Source organism: Procambarus clarkii, chromosome 9 (assembly GCF_040958095.1).
Source record: "Procambarus clarkii isolate CNS0578487 chromosome 9, FALCON_Pclarkii_2.0, whole genome shotgun sequence".
NCBI lineage: Eukaryota > Metazoa > Arthropoda > Malacostraca > Decapoda > Cambaridae > Procambarus > Procambarus clarkii.
In genome coordinates this window covers 39,839,386-39,858,660 of record NC_091158.1, presented here as the reverse complement: position 1 = coordinate 39,858,660, position 19,275 = coordinate 39,839,386, and the positions used below count along the sequence as shown (strand labels likewise).

Genomic DNA, 19,275 nt, shown 5'->3' with positions numbered 1-19,275 from the left:
TATATAAATGTATTTATAATATGTTGTCAGTAGATATCCTATGTGTGTGTGTTGTTTAATGATATTTTTTTGAACTATTTGTTGAGGTATAAGTATTGTAATAATAGCCATCTAGTGATTTTTATTTAATGAATGTCAAAAAGTATATATTTTAATGACGTTTCTCGATATTGATATGCGAGGACTTGGCGCAACAGGTAATATTTCTGTCATATTTTAACGTATAAGTTCAGAGTTACTCAAGAGTGATTCTCTTAACCTCCCTCCCACAAGGTGTTAGTATAGATAACAGTTTTGTTTGTGTGTGTGAAAGGCCAGTGAATATTTCTGAGAAACTTGTTCAAAAAGCTTAACCCTTACCTAATGATAATAACATCCTTATGAGCGACTCAATTCATCATTATTCTTAAAACTATATGCCAGGCAGTGACCGACCCATCTGTGGTGGTTGGTCTTATGTTAAGTACCTAAATGATCACATCTCTACTGAACCCCGCTCATATCTACAGCATTCTCCACCCACCATCTCTACTGAACCCCGCCCATATCTACAGCATGGTCCACCCACTCTCTCTACTGAACCCCGCCCATATCTACAGCATGGTCCACCCACTCTCTCTACTGAACCCCGCCCATATCTACAACATGCTCCACCCACTCTCTCTACTGAACCCCGCCCATATCTACAGCATGGTCCACCCACTCTCTCTACTGAACCCCGCCCATATCTACAACATTCTCCACCCACTCTCTCTACTGAACCCCGCCCATATCTACAACATGCTCCCTCACCCCCTTTGAACATCCGGCCAGACATAACAAACAACTAATGAGAATCAGTAGAGAAAGCAGAACCAAATGGTCAACCAACACACGCTTCTCAATTACATTCACTAAAGAAGATCAAATCTCTAAATCAAGGGGTGAAGGGAAAGTGAGAGAGACTATGATGTTTTAACAGATGTGATAACTGTTGACTAGCTATCCCAGTTGCAGTATATCCATGAAGCTTCGCACCTAATTACGAAAATAAAAGAGTAGTAGTTAACACAAAAAGAGAAAGTGAAAGAAAGATATAATAATTTGAGAGAGACTGGAAGATCTAACCCTGGAGGAGTAAGAACACGAGGGAATATAATGGTTGTGGTCATGAACAACCATCCAACAGATGAGGCTGGAATGTGATGAATTGACGTGTAGGAATGATGGATCAGGGAAGTATGGTAATGATGGATCAGGGAAGTGTGGTAATGATGGATCAGGGATGTATGGTAACGATGGATCAGGGAAGTATGGTAATGATGGATCAGGGAAGTGTGGTAATGGTGGATCAAGGAAGTGTGGTAATGATGGATCAGGGAAGTATGGTAATGATGGATCAGGGAAGTGTGGTAATGATGGATCAGGGAAGTATGGTAATGATGGATCAGGGAAGTGTGGTAATGATGGATCAGGGGAGTATGGTAATGATGGATCAGGGAAGTATGGTAATGATGGATCAGGGAAGTGTGGTAATGATGGATCAGGGGAGTATGGTAATGATGGATCAGGGAAGTGTGGTAATGATGGATCAGGGAAGTATGGTAATGGTGGATCAGGGAAGTATGGTAATGATGGATCAGGGGAGTATGGTAATGATGGATCAGGGAAGTATGGTAATGATGGATCAGGGGAGTATGGTAATGGTGGATCAGGGAAGTATGGTAATGATGGATCAGGGAAGTATAGTAATGGTGGATCAGGGAAGTATGGTAATGATGGATCAGGGAAGTATGGTAATGATGGATCAGGGGAGTATGGTAATGGTGGATCAGGGGAGTATGGTAATGATGGATCAGGGAAGTATGGTAATGATGGATCAGGGGAGTATGGTAATGGTGGATCAGGGAAGTATGGTAATGATGGATCAGGGAAGTATAGTAATGGTGGATCAGGGGAGTATGGTAATGATGGATCAGGGAAGTATGGTAATGATGGATCAGGGGAGTATGGTAATGGTGGATCAGGGGAGTATGGTAATGATGGATCAGGGAAGTATGGTAATGATGGATCAGGGGAGTATGGTAATGATGGATCAGGGAAGTATGGTAATGATGGATCAGGGGAGTATGGTAACGATGACTCCTACTAGAATAATAGCGGTGACTGTTGGAGGAATAAGAGCGCTAACTGCAGGAAATAAATACGACGGCAAACAGCCAACATAGGAGGATGAACTAGAAAGAATATGACATAAACAAAGAGTGAGTTGTTGGGTCTTCTAATACGACCTCCACACAAAGTCAAAACATCAGGAATACGAGGAAGATTCTGCAAGGTTAATATTCTTGAAAAATGTAATCCAAATAAAAAAACATTTATCTGGTAACAAAGAAATGTATAACAAAATGAAGAATTGGTAATTCGTCAGCACTTGATGCAAATGATGCTCATAACGGTGTACTTAAATGTTAATGGACTGCCTCTCATTAACAAGCTGAATAACAGTCCAAAAATTTACCAGTATATAAAAAAATTCTAATGAGACGTGAATGATGGTAGTCAGTATTTAGCGGGGTGCCAGTGACAACAGAGGAGGCAGACAGTCCCTGACGGGCGTCAGTGACAGGAGAGAAGACAGACAGACAGACCATGACAGATACCACAACTTGGAGAAGAATGAAGCCTCCGTCTCCCGTGATCATCACCTCGTGCCTATCCACAGCGTCTCTGTGAACCTGTCCCTCTCCCCGGGGTTGTGACCACAACTCCTGTCAGTGGCCAGCTCCGGCTCGGTGTTCACCCCGTCTCTTCAGGTATTGTTGGCTCACAATGGCGGCCGCCTTCCTCCACCTGTATACATATACATCTGACCAATAAACACCTTTGTGTACGGTCAGACCGCCAGCTTCACTTCCCTACATGTCAGCGGTCCGCCTCAGTGCTTTCTTTCACCCTGCAGCGCAGTGCTGCTGCTCACCCAGTTACCTCAATCTGATGGTGTTTACAGCACCAGCAGTGTGCTTCACTCCACTGAGGTGTTGCAGGTTTTTGACAATTTCCCAATTTTCTGTCTCTCACGCGCGCGAAGTTGACTGAGACACGCGTCATTTTTTTCATATATTGGTATTTGGTGGAGAGTGGCGGCCGCCGCTTTTGGAGTTGGTAGACCCAGTCCAATACGCGGAATTATTTTTGCATGTAGTTGGCAAATGACGATGACTGAGCGGCCACAGCGGTCCCGGCCCTGGGAACTGTCCCGGCCCTGGGAACTGTCCCGGCCCTGGGAACTGTCCCGGCCCTGGGAACTGTCCCGGCCCTGGGAACTGTCCCGGCCCTGGGAACTGTCCCGGCCCTGGGAACTGTCCCGGCCCTGGGAACTGTCCCGGCCCTGGGAACTGTCCCGGCCCTGGGAACTGTCCCGGCCCTGGGAACTGTCCCGGCCCTGGGAACTGTCCCGGCCCTGGGAACTGTCCCGGCCCTGGGAACTGTCCCGGCCCTGGGAACTGTCCCGGCCCTGGGAACTGTCCCGGCCCTGGGAACTGTCCCGGCCCTGGGAACTGTCCCGGCCCTGGGAACTGTCCCGGCCCTGGGAACTGTCCCGGCCCTGGGAACTGTCCCGGCCCTGGGAACTGTCCCGGCCCTGGGAACTGATGTTTTCTTTAACTTTTAAGTTATTTCTTTAAGTTTTCTTTAACTTTCTATTATTTTGTTCACCATCATTAACTTTCTATAACTTTCATTTATAATTCTAAACTCATGTGCAACTTCAGTATCTTATCTTTTAACACTCTCTTCTATCTTGAATTTCTTCATTATAAATGTATTTCAACCAATGACTACTCCTCAACGCTCTTAACATTCTTCTCCAGTAAAAGAAAAATTCCCATGTATGATGTTAAATTTATTACCCAGTCAACAACATCCTATAAGCCCCCTTAACTTTCTTCCTAAGCCAATAATCTCCCCTCTTAGCCCCTAACGTTTCTCCTCAGACCTCAACAATCCGCCAAAACGTTCTGCATATCAACAATTTATTCCCTGTCTCCACATTTTTATACTTCCAGTTTGCTTCCTCAACTCCTAATTTTCATCCTTAACCCTGAACATTCTCTCTTGATTCAGTAGCGTCTTGATAACGCATTAACTTTTGTCTCTAATCTAAACATTATTTTATTTTGCCATTTTTCCCAAAAACGTTTAACGATCACTCATAAAGATCAAGCTTTTTATCCCGTAATAATATTACAAATATGTTATCGCCATCCTTCAGTCATTAACTCTTTCACAGCTGTCAACATTTACTTCCTCGTAACTTTTAACATTTACTTTCTCTTAACTTTTAACATTTACTTTCTCTTATCTTTTAAAGTTTACTTTCTCTTAACTTTTAACATTTACTTTCTCTTAACTTTTAACATTTACTTTCTCTTAACTTTTAACATTTACTTTTTCTTAACTTTTAACATTTACTTTCTCTTATATTTTAAAGTTTACTTTCTCTTAACTTTTAACATTTACTTTCTCTTAACTTTTAACATTTACTTTTTCTTAACTTTTAACATTTACTTTCTCTTATATTTTAAAGTTTACTTTCTCTTAACTTTTAACATTTACTTTCTCTTTACTTTTAACATTTACTTTCTCTTAACTTTTAACATTCGCTTTCTCTTAATTTTTAACATTACCTTCTTTAACTTTTGCTCTCTCTAAACAATTAACTTTTACTCTCTCTTAACTTTTACCTCTCGGTCTCAACCCTTAACATTCCCTATCAGTCGTCATTGTATAGTCTCAACCCTCATCACTTTCTCCCACCACTTCACAACTTCTCCTGACTCTTAGCCCACTCTCCCAACCACTAGACCTTAACTCACTCTACCAACCACTTGACCTTAACTCACTCTCCCAACCACTAGACCTTAACTCACTCTCCCAACCACTAGACCTTAACTCACTCTCCCAACAACTAGACCTTAACTCACTCTCCCAACCACTAGACCTTAACTCACTCTCCCAACCACTAGACCTTAACTCACTCTCCCAGCCACTAGACCTTAACTCACTCTCCCAACCACTAGACCTTAACTCACTCTCCCAACCACTAGACCTTAACTCACTCTCCCAACCACTAGACCTTAACTCACTCTCCCAGCCACTAGACTTTAACTCACTCTCCCAACCACTAGACCTTAACTCACTCTCCCAACCACTAGACCTTAACTCACTCTCCCAACCACTAGACCTTAACTCACTCTCCCAACCACTAGACCTTAACTCACTCTCCCAGCCACTAGACTTTAACTCACTCTCCCAACCACTAGACCTTAACTCACTCTCCCAACCACTAGACCTTAACTCACTCTCCCAACCACTAGACCTTAACTCACTCTCCCAACCACTAGACCTTAACTCACTCTCCCAACCACTAGACCTTAACTCACTCTCCCAGCCACTAGACCTTAACTCACTCTCCCAACCACTAGACCTTAACTCACTCTCCCAACCACTAGACCTTAACTCACTCTCCCAGCCACTAGACCTTAACTCACTCTCCCAGAAACTAGACCTTAACTCACTCTCCCAACCACTAGACCTTAACTCACTCTCCCAGCCACTAGACCTTAACTCACTCTCCCAACCACTAGACCTTAACTCACTCTCCCAACCACTAGACCTTAACTCACTCTCCCAACCACTAGACCTTAACTCACTCTCCCAACCACTAGACCTTAACTCACTCTCCCAACCACTAGACCTTAACTCACTCTCCCAACCACTAGACCTTAACTCACTCTCCCATCCACTAGACCTTAACTCACTCTCCCAACCACTAGACCTTAACTCACTCTCCCAACCACTAGACCTTAACTCACTCTCCCATCCACTAGACCTTAACTCACTCTCCCAACCACTAGACCTTAACTCACTCTCCCAACCACTAGACCTTAACTCACTCTCCCAACCACTAGACCTTAACTCACTCTCCCATCCACTAGACCTTAACTCACTCTCCCAACCACTAGACCTTAACTCACTCTCCCAGCCACTAGACCTTAACTCACTCTCCCAACCACTAGACCTTAACTCACTTTCCCAACCACTAGACCTTAACTCACTCTCCCAACCACTAGACCTTAACTCATTCTCCCTACCACTAGACCTTAGCCCACTCTCCCAGCCACTAGACCTTAACTCACTCTCCCAACCACTAGACCTTAACTCACTCTCCCAACCACTAGACCTTAACTCACTCTCCCAACCACTAGACCTTAACTCACTCTCCCAACCACTAGACCTTAACTCACTCTCCCAACCACTAGACCTTAACTCACTCTCCCAACCACTAGACCTTAACTCACTTTCCCAACCACTAGACCTTTGCCTACTCTCCCAGCCACTAGACCTTAACTCACTCTCCCAACCACTAGACCTTAACTCACTCTCCCAACCACTAGACCTTAACTCACTCTCCCAACCACTAGACCTTAACTCACTCTCCCAACCACTAGACCTTAGCCCACTCTCCCAGCCACTAGACCTTAACTCACTCTCCCAACCACTAGACATTAACTCACTCTCCCAACCACTAGACCTAAGCCCACTCTCTCAGCCACTAGACCTTAACTCACTCTCCCAACCACTAGACCTTAACTCACTCTCCCAACCACTAGACCTTAACTCACTCTCCCAACCACTAGACCTTAACTCACTCTCCCAACCACTAGACCTTAACTCACTCTCCCAACCAATAGACCTTAGCCCACACTCCCAGCCACTAGACCTTAACTCACTCTCCCAACCACTAGACCTTAACTCGCTCTCCCAACCACTAGACCTTAACTCACTCTCCCAACCACTAGACCTTAACTCACTCTCCCAACCACTAGACCTTAACTCACTCTCCCAACCACTAGACCTTTGCCCACTCTCCCAGCCACTAGACCTTAACTCACTCTCCCAACCACTAGACCTTAACTCACTCTCCCAACCACTAGACCTTAACTCACTCTCCCAACCACTAGACCTTAACTCACTCTCCCAACCACTAGACCTTAGCCCACTCTCCCAGCCACTAGACCTTAACTCACTCTCCCAACCACTAGACCTTAGCCCACTCTCCCAGCCACTAGACCTTAACTCACTCTCCCAACCACTAGACCTTAACTCACTCTCCTAACCACTAGACCTTAACTCACTCTCCCAACCACTAGACCTTAACTCACTCTCCCAACCACTAGACCTTAACTCACTCTCCCAACCACTAGACCTTAACTCACTCTCCCAACCACTAGACCTTAACTCACTCTCCCAACCACTAGACCTTTGCCCACTCTCCCAGCCACTATACCTTAACTCACTCTCCCAACCACTAGACCTTAACTCACTCTCCCAACCACTAGACCTTAGCCCACTGTCCCAGCCACTAGACCTTAACTCACTCTCCCAACCACTGGACCTTAACTCACTCGCCCAACCACTAGACCTTAACTCACTCTCCCAACCACTAGACCTTAACTCACTCTCCCAACCACTAGACCTTAACTCACTCGCCCAACCACTAGACCTTAACTCACTCTCCCAACCACTAGACCTTTGCCTACTCTCCCAGCCACTAGACCTTAACTCACTCTCCCAACCACTAGACCTTAACTCACTCTCCCAACCACTAGACCTTAACTCACTCTCCCAACCACTAGACCTTAACTCACTCTCCCAACCACTAGACCTTAACTCACTCTCCCAACCACTAGACCTTAACTCACTCTCCCAACCACTAGACCTTAACTCACTCTCCCAACCACTAGACCTTAACACACTCTCCCAACCACTAGACCTTAACTCACTCTCCCAGCCACTAGACCTTAACTCACTCTCCCAGCCACTAGACCTTAACTCACTGTCCTAACCACTAGACCTTTCTTCCAGTCTGTTCAGTTTTATACCACTGCATCCAACATCCAAAGCATTAACTTTCTCATCCTTTAACTTTCTATATCAATAAACTTTTTAAAATTAACTTTCTCCCTACTGTTGATGTTCTTAAGCAGTTCAGCCCTCAAAGTTCCTCAGGATCATTAACTGTGTTCACCACCACCATTACTAGAATATGAGTTGGCCCAGTTAAATTTTGTTTTACTTATCGCTTTATTCGTAAAAAAAATTCCTGCACAACAGAAGTTGTTATAAATTATTTATATGGATAACTAGCATATCAATATATGAATGCATTTTTGTTGTTTGACTTATAATAAACCAGTATTGAAAATGTTCATTTATAATGTTTAGTTACAGACGTATATATTTCCAGATAGTGTATTTTTAGCATTTTTTTAACTCCGCATTTCCGTTTTCTATAATACTGGAGGCAATCCTCCAAACATGGCAGCCAGATCACACCTAACACTGCTAGATCTTTCCTATTCCGCCACCATACGCCAGAGGATCATCGATATGAACCCGTGAATCAGCTTCAGGCATCAACTTGGTCTTGAGTGTGGCTCCAGAATCACTTAGCTGGAGTCCAGGCAGATCATAGCCACTTGGCACGCACTTCGGCAAACATTTACGCTAAGCTCGACGTGACGAATGTGAGGATTGGTGCCGGCGTGTGCTGGCGTGTGACGGGGTGACGGGTGCTCGGATGAACCATTCACGGAAAGACCTGGTTTCAATTGGATTATCATTGGCATTTATTTAAAAATTCTGATTTATTTTGTTAAAAGCGGAGTTCTACGTTCAATCGACTGATGCGATTATTAAAGTCAGCCTCTATAACCTTTTCATATACACATGGGTAATTTAGTCTCAAATAGAAGTCAAGGTATATGAGAAGCAATGTACATATAATGGTAATAATAATTAGAACAACCTACTGGATCCTTCCTTCTGTCCAGAATGGGAGGAGCTCCAAGAGTTCCATAAAGTTTAAACACTTATTGTATTAACCAATGTTTATCTTGTAACCTTTAAATATAATAAAGCACAACAAAACATAACAGGAAGGTGATTTGTCCAAAAGAACATGGTGACGAAAAGAACATGGAAGCTGTATTGGAGGTGGATCTAAACAGTCCCTCTAATGCGTTGTGTGAGCTTTTCTTCGAAGATAAGGGTTCCCCTCTTCCAGCCATAGGTGGTACTCCCTTATTAATTATATGTATATAATTAATTAATATATATATATATATATATATATATATATATATATATATATATATATATATATATATATATATATATATATATATATATATATATGTCGTACCTAGTAGCCAGAATGCACTTCTCGGCCTACTATGCAAGGCCCGATTTGCCTAATAAGCCAAGTTTTCCTGAATTAATATATTTTCTCTAATTTTTTTCTTATGAAATGATAAAGCTACCCATTTCATTATCTATAAGGTCAATTTTTTTTTATTGGAGTTAAAATTAACGCAGATATATGACCAAACCTAACCAACCTTACCTAACCTAACCTAACCTATCTTTATAGGTAACGCTAGGTTATGTAGCCGAGAAAGTTAGGTTAGGTTAGGTTAGGTAGGTTAGGTAGTCGAAAAACAATTAATTCATGAAAACTTGGCTTATTAGGCAAATCGGGCCTTGCATAGTAGGCTGAGAAGTGCGTTCTGGCTACTAGGTACGACATATATATATATATATATATATATATATATATATATATATATATATATATATATATATATATATATATATATATATATATATATATATATATATATATAACTTTTTTAGACACTCAACCCACCAGGGGACTCGAACACTGGCCAACAAGGTGGCAGTTGCATGCTGTATCCACTACACCATACTTCAAAGCCATAAAGAGAGGTAGGAATTCTGGGGTATTTAACCAACCAGAACTCCAATCCTCTCCCAGGCAATGAGATAGTGTGGGACCCCCGGTGCTCTTTCATCGAGCCCTGTTATATGGGAAAACTCAGTGCCAAATGCTCAGTGCCAAATGTGAGGTAACATATCACCTCACCCAGAATGCGGGTATAAAATGAAAAATGAAAGCTGTTTAAATCATAGCATAAGTAAGAACTCTGTTTAGGAGTTTGCAGGCAATAGTTGTGTGTGTGTAAACTAAAAGTCTTTGAAAATGTAAAAAGTTATTATGAAACGCGTTCAAGTGTCGCCTCAGACTAGAAATAAAAATGAATTTTGGAGAATTGATTTTTCAATTACCATCAACAGTGAAAAGAAACATAACAAAGATCGAGAAAATTCGAGTTAGAATTATTAATCTTACTTTTTCAGTCATATTTAATAATATATATATATATATATATATATATATATATATATATATATATATATATATATATATATATATATAACTTTAGAACACTTTCATATATATATATATATATATATATATATATATATACATATATATATATATATATATATATATATATATATATATATATATATATATATATATATATATATATATATATATATATATATATATATAATTAAGGCACAACTCTCCTAAACACGAGAGTGAAGTATACAACTTTAGAACACTTTCCCACCAGGAGACTCGAACCCTAGCCAGCACAGAAGCCTTCCAGCAACTGGCATAACAGGTACGCCTTAACCCGCTCCACCACCTGCTCAGACCCTTCAAAGAGATGGTAATTTCGGAGTATTTAAATACACCAAAGATCACCACCTCCCAAGAGCACTAGAGCAAGTGAGGGGTCATTTATACGTTTATTTCATCAAGTCCCTGTTAATATGGGAAGACACAGTGTCTATGCTTAAGGCACAACTCTCCTAAACACGAGAGTGAAGTATACAACTTTAGAACACTTTCCCACCAGGAGACTCGAACCCTAGCCAGCACAGAAGCCTTCCAGCAACTGGCATAACAGGTACGCCTTAACCCGCTCCACCACCTGCTCAGACCCTTAAAAGAGATGGTAATTTCGGAGTATTTAAATACACCTAAGATCACCACCTCCCAAGAGCACTAGAGCAAGTGAGGGGTCATTTATACGTTTATTTCATCAAGTCCCTGTTAATATGGGAAGACACAGTGTCTATGCTTAAGGCACAACTCTCCTAAACACGAGAGTGAAGTATACAACTTTAGAACACTTTCCCACCAGGAGACTCGAACCCTAGCCAGCACAGAAGCCTTCCAGCAACTGGCATAACAGGTACGCCTTAACCCGCTCCACCACCTGCTCAGACCCTTAAAAGAGAGGGTAATTTCGGAGTATTTAAATACACCTAAGATCACCACCTCCCAAGAGCACTAGAGCAAGTGAGGGGTCATTTATACGTTTATTTCATCAAGTCCCTGTTAATATGGGAAGACACAGTGTCTATGCTTAAGGCACAACTCTCCTAAACACGAGAGTGAAGTATACAACTTTAGAACACTTTCCCACCAGGAGACTCGAACCCTAGCCAGCACAGAAGCCTTCCAGCAACTGGCATAACAGGTACGCCTTAACCCGCTCCAACACCTGCTCAGACCCTTAAAAGAGATGGTAATTTCGGAGTATTTAAATACACCAAAGATCACCACCTCCCAAGAGCACTAGAGCAAGTGAGGGGTCATTTATACGTTTATTTCATCAAGTCCCTGTTAATATGGGAAGACACAGTGTCTATGCTTAAGGCACAACTCTCCTAAACACGAGAGTGAAGTATACAACTTTAGAACACTTTCCCACCAGGAGACTCGAACCCTAGCCAGCACAGAAGCCTTCCAGCAACTGGCATAACAGGTACGCCTTAACCCGCTCCACCACCTGCTCAGACCCTTAAAAGAGATGGTAATTTCGGAGTATTTAAATACACCAAAGATCACCACCTTCCAAGAGCACTAGAGCAAGTGAGGGGTCATTTATACGTTTATTTCATCAAGTCCCTGTTAATATGGGAAGACACAGTGTCTATGCTTAAGGCACAACTCTCCTAAACACGAGAGTGAAGTATACAACTTTAGAACACTATCCCACCAGGAGACTCAATAATAATAAACGTATAAATAAACGTATAAATGACCCCTCACTTGCTCTAGTGCTCTTGGGAGGTGGTGATCTTTGGTGTATTTAAATACTCCGAAATTACCATCTCTTTTAAGGGTCTGAGCAGGTGGTGGAGCGGGTTAAGGCGTACCTGTTATGCCAGTTGCTGGAAGGCTTCTGTGCTGGCTAGGGTTCGAGTCTCCTGGTGGGAAAGTGTTCTAAAGTTGTATACTTCACTCTCGTGTTTAGGAGAGTTGTGCCTTAAGCATAGACACTGTGTCTTCCCATATTAACAGGGACTTGATGAAATAAACGTATAAATGACCCCTCACTTGCTCTAGTGCTCTTGGGAGGTGGTGATCTTTGGTGTATTTAAATACTCCGAAATTACCATCTCTTTTAAGGGTCTGAGCAGGTGGTGGAGCGGGTTAAGGCGTACCTGTTATGCCAGTTGCTGGAAGGCTTCTGTGCTGGCTAGGGTTCGAGTCTCCTGGTGGGAAAGTGTTCTAAAGTTGTATACTTCACTCTCGTGTTTAGGAGAGTTGTGCCTTAAGCATAGACACTGTGTCTTCCCATATTAACAGGGACTTGATGAAATAAACGTATAAATGACCCCTCACTTGCTCTAGTGCTCTTGGGAGGTGGTGATCTTTGGTGTATTTAAATACTCCGAAATTACCATCTCTTTTAAGGGTCTGAGCAGGTGGTGGAGCGGGTTAAGGCGTACCTGTTATGCCAGTTGCTGGAAGGCTTCTGTGCTGGCTAGGGTTCGAGTCTCCTGGTGGGAAAGTGTTCTAAAGTTGTATACTTCACTCTCGTGTTTAGGAGAGTTGTGCCTTAAGCATAGACACTGTGTCTTCCCATATTAACAGGGACTTGATGAAATAAACGTATAAATGACCCCTCACTTGCTCTAGTGCTCTTGGGAGGTGGTGATCTTTGGTGTTTTTAAATACTCCGAAATTACCATCTCTTTTAAGGGTCTGAGCAGGTGGTGGAGCGGGTTAAGGCGTACCTGTTATGCCAGTTGCTGGAAGGCTTCTGTGCTGGCTAGGGTTCGAGTCTCCTGGTGGGAAAGTGTTCTAAAGTTGTATACTTCACTCTCGTGTTTAGGAGAGTTGTGCCTTAAGCATAGACACTGCGTCTTCCCATATTAACAGGGACTTGATGAAATAAACGTATAAATGACCCCTCACTTGCTCTAGTGCTCTTGGGAGGTGGTGATCTTTGGTGTATTTAAATACTCCGAAATTACCATCTCTTTTAAGGGTCTGAGCAGGTGGTGGGTCGGGTTAAGGCGTACCTGTTATGCCAGTTGCTGGAAGGCTTCTGTGCTGGCTAGGGTTCGAGTCACCTGGTGGGAAAGTGTTCTAAAGTTATATATATATATATATATATATATATATATATATATATATATATATATATATATATATATATTTATATATATATATATATATATATATATATATATATATATATATTTATATATATATATATATATTTATATATATATATATATATATATATATATATATATATATATATATATATATATTTATATATATATATATATATATATATATTTTGGTAGCAGTCTTTCCTGTAGACATATATTATTAAATATGACCGAAAAAGTAAGATTAATAATTCTAACACGAATTTTCTCAATCTTTCGTACATTACGCTTCACTGTTGGAGGTAAATCAAAAATCACTTCTCCAAAATTCATTTTTATTTCTTAGTCTGACGCGACACGGGCGCGTTTCGTAAAACTTATTACATTTTCAAAGACTTCACAAATACACAACTGATTAGAACTAGCGTTTCCCTGATTTTATATCTACATTTGAGTGAGGTGGGAAGGGTGATGTGGCATTACATTTGAGTGAGGTGGGAAGGGTGATGTGGCATTAACACAAGACAGAACACTAGAGGATATCAATAGGGTATTAAAAGTATCAACACAAGACAGAACACGAAACAATGGGTATTGAATAGAAGTGTTTGTAGAAAGCCTATTGGTCCATATTTCTTGATGTTTCTATATTGGAGCGGAGTCTTGAGGTGGGTAGAATATAGTTGTGCAATAATTGGCTGTTGATTGCTGGTGTTGACTTCTTGATGTGCAGTGCCTCGCAAACGTCAAGCCGCCTGCTATCGCTGTATCTATCGATGATTTCTGTGTTGTATACTAGGATTTCTCTGGCGATGGTTTGGTTATGGGAAGAGATTATATGTTCCTTAATGGAGCCCTGTTGTTTATGCATCGTTAAACGCCTAGAAAGAGATGTTGTTGTCTTGCCTATATACTGGGTTTTTTGGAGCTTACAGTCCCCAAGTGGGCATTTGAAGGCATAGACGACGTTAGTCTCTTTTAAAGCGTTCTGTTTTGTGTCTGGAGAGTTTCTCATGAGTAGGCTGGCCGTTTTCCTGGTTTTATAGTAAATCGTCAGTTGTATCCTCTGATTTTTGTCTGTAGGGATAACGTTTCTATTAACAATATCTTTCAGGACCCTTTCCTCTGTTTTATGAGCTGTGGAAAAGAAGTTCCTGTAAAATAGTCTAATAGGGGGTATAGGTGTTGTGTTAGTTGTCTCTTCGGAGGTTGCATGGCTTTTCACTTTCCTTCTTATGATGTCTTCGATGAAACCATTGGAGAAGCCGTTATTGACTAGGACCTGCCTTACCCTACAGAGTTCTTCGTCGACTTGCTTCCATTCCGAGCTGTGGCTGAGAGCACGGTCGACGTATGCGTTAACAACACTCCTCTTGTACCTGTCAGGGCAGTCGCTGTTGGCATTTAGGCACATTCCTATGTTTGTTTCCTTTGTGTAGACTGCAGTGTGGAAACCTCCGCCCTTTTCCATGACTGTTACATCTAGAAAAGGCAGCTTCCCATCCTTTTCCGTCTCGTAAGTGAAACGCAGCACGGAACTCTGCTCAAATGCCTCCTTCAGCTCCTGCAGATGCCTGACATCAGGTACCTGTGTAAAAATGTCGTCAACATACCTGCAGTATATGGCCGGTTTCAAGTTCATGTCGACTAAGACTTTTTGCTCGATGGTACCCATGTAGAAGTTTGCAAACAGGACACCTAGGGGAGAACCCATGGCGACCCCATCTACTTGCTTATACATGTGCCCATCCGGGCTCAAGAAGGGTGCCTCTTTAGTACAAGCTTGGAGTAGTTTCCTCAGAATACTTTCTGGCATGTCAAGAGGAGTACAGGCTGGATCACGATACACTCTGTCAGCTATCATTCCGATTGTCTCGTCCACAGGTACGTTGGTAAACAGCGATTCTACGTCCAACGAGGCTCTTATCCCTGTGGCCCGTGCGCCCCGCAGTAAGTCCACAAATTCCTTTGGAGACTTCAGGCTGAAGGCGCAAGGAACATAAGGAGTCAGCAGGCCGTTGAGTCGCTTCGCCAGTCTGTACGTGGGTGTGGGTATCTGGCTAATGATTGGCCGAAGTGGGTTTCCAGGCTTGTGCGTCTTGACATTTCCATACGCATATCCAGGTTTATATTCCCCAATGATCTTTGGCAGGTGGAGTCCGGATTTCTTGGCGTTCACAGTTTCGATCAGTTTGTTGACCTTTGCTTTTAATTCGGCTGTAGTGTCCTTCGTTACCCTTTGGAACTTAGTTTGGTCAGAGAGTATGATGTTCATTTTCGCCAGATATTCGTCTTTTTTAAGAATGACATATATTGGCGACTTGTCACCTCTCCTGACAACTATCTCCTTTTTCTCACGAAGGCTTTTAGCTGCCGCTTTGAGCTCGGGGGACAGTATGGTGCTTCTGTAATTGCCTCGATTCTTTCCTCCTTCTGCAATAAGTTCTGCTTGTAAGGTATCTTTGGTAGTGACCTTCTTTTGTGTCTCGAGGTCGAATATGTCGTCCAACAGAATTTCCAACTCTACTTTCCGGGCCATTTCACTCGGTCTGGACATAACATGACAGTTTATGCCCAGATTTAGGAGAGTGACTTGGTCCTCAGTGAGGTTAATTCCTGCAAGGTTCAGGAAGCCATCTCTTGGTCGTGGAATTGCCATAGGTCCTCCATATAATGTTGTTAGTTTCTTGATAATCCTTGTTTCAGTGCTGAGGTGATGTTGGTCTGTGAGGATGTCGAGGTGTTGTTCAATGCGGGTACGGATACTATGGTCGATGTTGCTATTTCTCCACTCGTTTGTAGCATGAAGTAGTTGCGTTTTGTTGTCTTTGATTTCATTCTCTGCCTTGTATATCTGATCACGAATCAGATCCTGGCGATATTTTATCGTGAAGGCTTGATTCCTTGCTGCTGGGTCGTGCACTTTAACATTAGTATATTTTGGTAGCAGTCTTTCCTGTAGACATATATTATTAAATATGACCGAAAAAGTAAGATTAATAATTCTAACACGAATTTTCTCAATCTTTCGTACATTACGCTTCACTGTTGGAGGTAAATCAAAAATCACTTCTCCAAAATTCATTTTTATTTCTTAGTCTGACGCGACACGGGCGCGTTTCGTAAAACTTATTACATTTTCAAAGACTTCACAAATACACAACTGATTAGAACTAGCGTTTCCCTGATTTTATATCTACATTTGAGTGAGGTGGGAAGGGTGATGTGGCATTACATTTGAGTGAGGTGGGAAGGGTGATGTGGCATTAACACAAGACAGAACACTAGAGGATATCAATAGGGTATTAAAAGTATCAACACAAGACAGAACACGAAACAATGGGTATTGAATAGAAGTGTTTGTAGAAAGCCTATTGGTCCATATTTCTTGATGTTTCTATATTGGAGCGGAGTCTTCCACGACCAAGAGATGGCTTCCTGAACCTTGCAGGAATTAACCTCACTGAGGACCAAGTCACTCTCCTAAATCTGGGCATAAACTGTCATGTTATGTCCAGACCGAGTGAAATGGCCCGGAAAGTAGAGTTGGAAATTCTGTTGGACGACATATTCGACCTCGAGACACAAAAGAAGGTCACTACCAAAGATACCTTACAAGCAGAACTTATTGCAGAAGGAGGAAAGAATCGAGGCAATTACAGAAGCACCATACTGTCCCCCGAGCTCAAAGCGGCAGCTAAAAGCCTTCGTGAGAACAAGGAGATAGTTGTCAGGAGAGGTGACAAGTCGCCAATATATGTCATTCTTAAAAAAGACGAATATCTGGCGAAAATGAACATCATACTCTCTGACCAAACTAAGTTCCAAAGGGTAACGAAGGACACTACAGCCGAATTAAAAGCAAAGGTCAACAAACTGATCGAAACTGTGAACGCCAAGAAATCCGGACTCCACCTGCCAAAGATCATTGGGGAATATAAACCTGGATATGCGTATGGAAATGTCAAGACGCACAAGCCTGGAAACCCACTTCGGCCAATCATTAGACAGATACCCACACCCACGTACAGACTGGCGAAGCGACTCAACGGCCTGCTGACTCCTTATGTTCCTTGCGCCTTCAGCCTGAAGTCTCCAAAGGAATTTGTGGACTTACTGCGGGGCGCACGGGCCACAGGGATAAGAGCCTCGTTGGACGTAGAATCGCTGTTTACCAACGTACCTGTGGACGAGACAATCGGAATGATAGCTGACAGAGTGTATCGTGATCCAGCCTGTACTCCTCTTGACATGCCAGAAAGTATTCTGAGGAAACTACTCCAAGCTTGTACTAAAGAGGCACCCTTCTTGAGCCCGGATGGGCACATGTATAAGCAAGTAGATGGGGTCGCCATGGGTTCTCCCCTAGGTGTCCTGTTTGCAAACTTCTACATGGGTACCATCGAGCAAAAAGTCTTAGTCGACATGAACTTGAAACCGGCCATATACTGCAGGTATGTTGACGACATTTTTACACAGGTACCTGATGTCAGGCATCTGCAGGAGCTGAAGGAGGCATTTGAGCAGAGTTCCGTGCTGCGTTTCACTTACGAGACGGAAAAGGATGGGAAGCTGCCTTTTCTAGATGTAACAGTCATGGAAAAGGGCGGAGGTTTCCACACTGCAGTCTACACAAAGGAAACAAACATAGGAATGTGCCTAAATGCCAACAGCGACTGCCCTGACAGGTACAAGAGGAGTGTTGTTAACGCATACGTCGACCGTGCTCTCAGCCACAGCTCGGAATGGAAGCAAGTCGACGAAGAACTCTGTAGGGTAAGGCAGGTCCTAGTCAATAACGGCTTCTCCAATGGTTTCATCGAAGACATCATAAGAAGGAAAGTGAAAAGCCATGCAACCTCCGAAGAGACAACTAACACAACACCTATACCCCCTATTAGACTATTTTACAGGAACTTCTTTTCCACAGCTCATAAAACAGAGGAAAGGGTCCTGAAAGATATTGTTAATAGAAACGTTATCCCTACAGACAAAAATCAGAGGATACAACTGACGATTTACTATAAAACCAGGAAAACGGCCAGCCTACTCATGAGAAACTCTCCAGACACAAAACAGAACGCTTTAAAAGAGACTAACGTCGTCTATGCCTTCAAATGCCCACTTGGGGACTGTAAGCTCCAAAAAACCCAGTATATAGGCAAGACAACAACATCTCTTTCTAGGCGTTTAACGATGCATAAACAACAGGGCTCCATTAAGGAACATATAATCTCTTCCCATAACCAAACCATCGCCAGAGAAATCCTAGTAAACAACACAGAAATCATCGATAGATACAGCGATAGCAGGCGGCTTGACGTTTGCGAGGCACTGCACATCAAGAAGTCAACACCAGCAATCAACAGCCAATTATTGCACAACTATATTCTACCCACCTCAAGACTCCGCTCCAATATAGAAACATCAAGAAATATGGACCAATAGGCTTTCTACAAACACTTCTATTCAATACCCATTGTTTCGTGTTCTGTCTTGTGTTGATACTTTTAATACCCTATTGATATCCTCTAGTGTTCTGTCTTGTGTTAATGCCACATCACCCTTCCCACCTCACTCAAATGTAATGCCACATCACCCTTCCCACCTCACTCAAATGTAGATATAAAATCAGGGAAACGCTAGTTCTAATCAGTTGTGTATTTGTGAAGTCTTTGAAAATGTAATAAGTTTTACGAAACGCGCCCGTGTCGCGTCAGACTAAGAAATAAAAATGAATTTTGGAGAAGTGATTTTTGATTTACCTCCAACAGTGAAGCGTAATGTACGAAAGATTGAGAAAATTCGTGTTAGAATTATTAATCTTACTTTTTCGGTCATATTTAATAATATATATATATATATATATATATATATATATAT

General features: G+C 42.3%; 1 protein-coding gene across 1 annotated transcript in view; it reads right to left on the bottom strand.

Moving 5' to 3' along the window:
* Window positions 1-3,004: 3,004 nt before the first annotated feature.
* Window positions 3,005-19,275, bottom strand: part of LOC138362905 (AP-3 complex subunit beta-1-like) — a 63,231-nt gene continuing 46,960 nt past the window's right edge. The window contains exon 2 of the mRNA XM_069321482.1: window positions 3,005-3,645. Coding sequence (XP_069177583.1) covers window positions 3,005-3,645 — 641 coding nt within the window. The remainder of the gene's footprint in view (window positions 3,646-19,275) is intronic.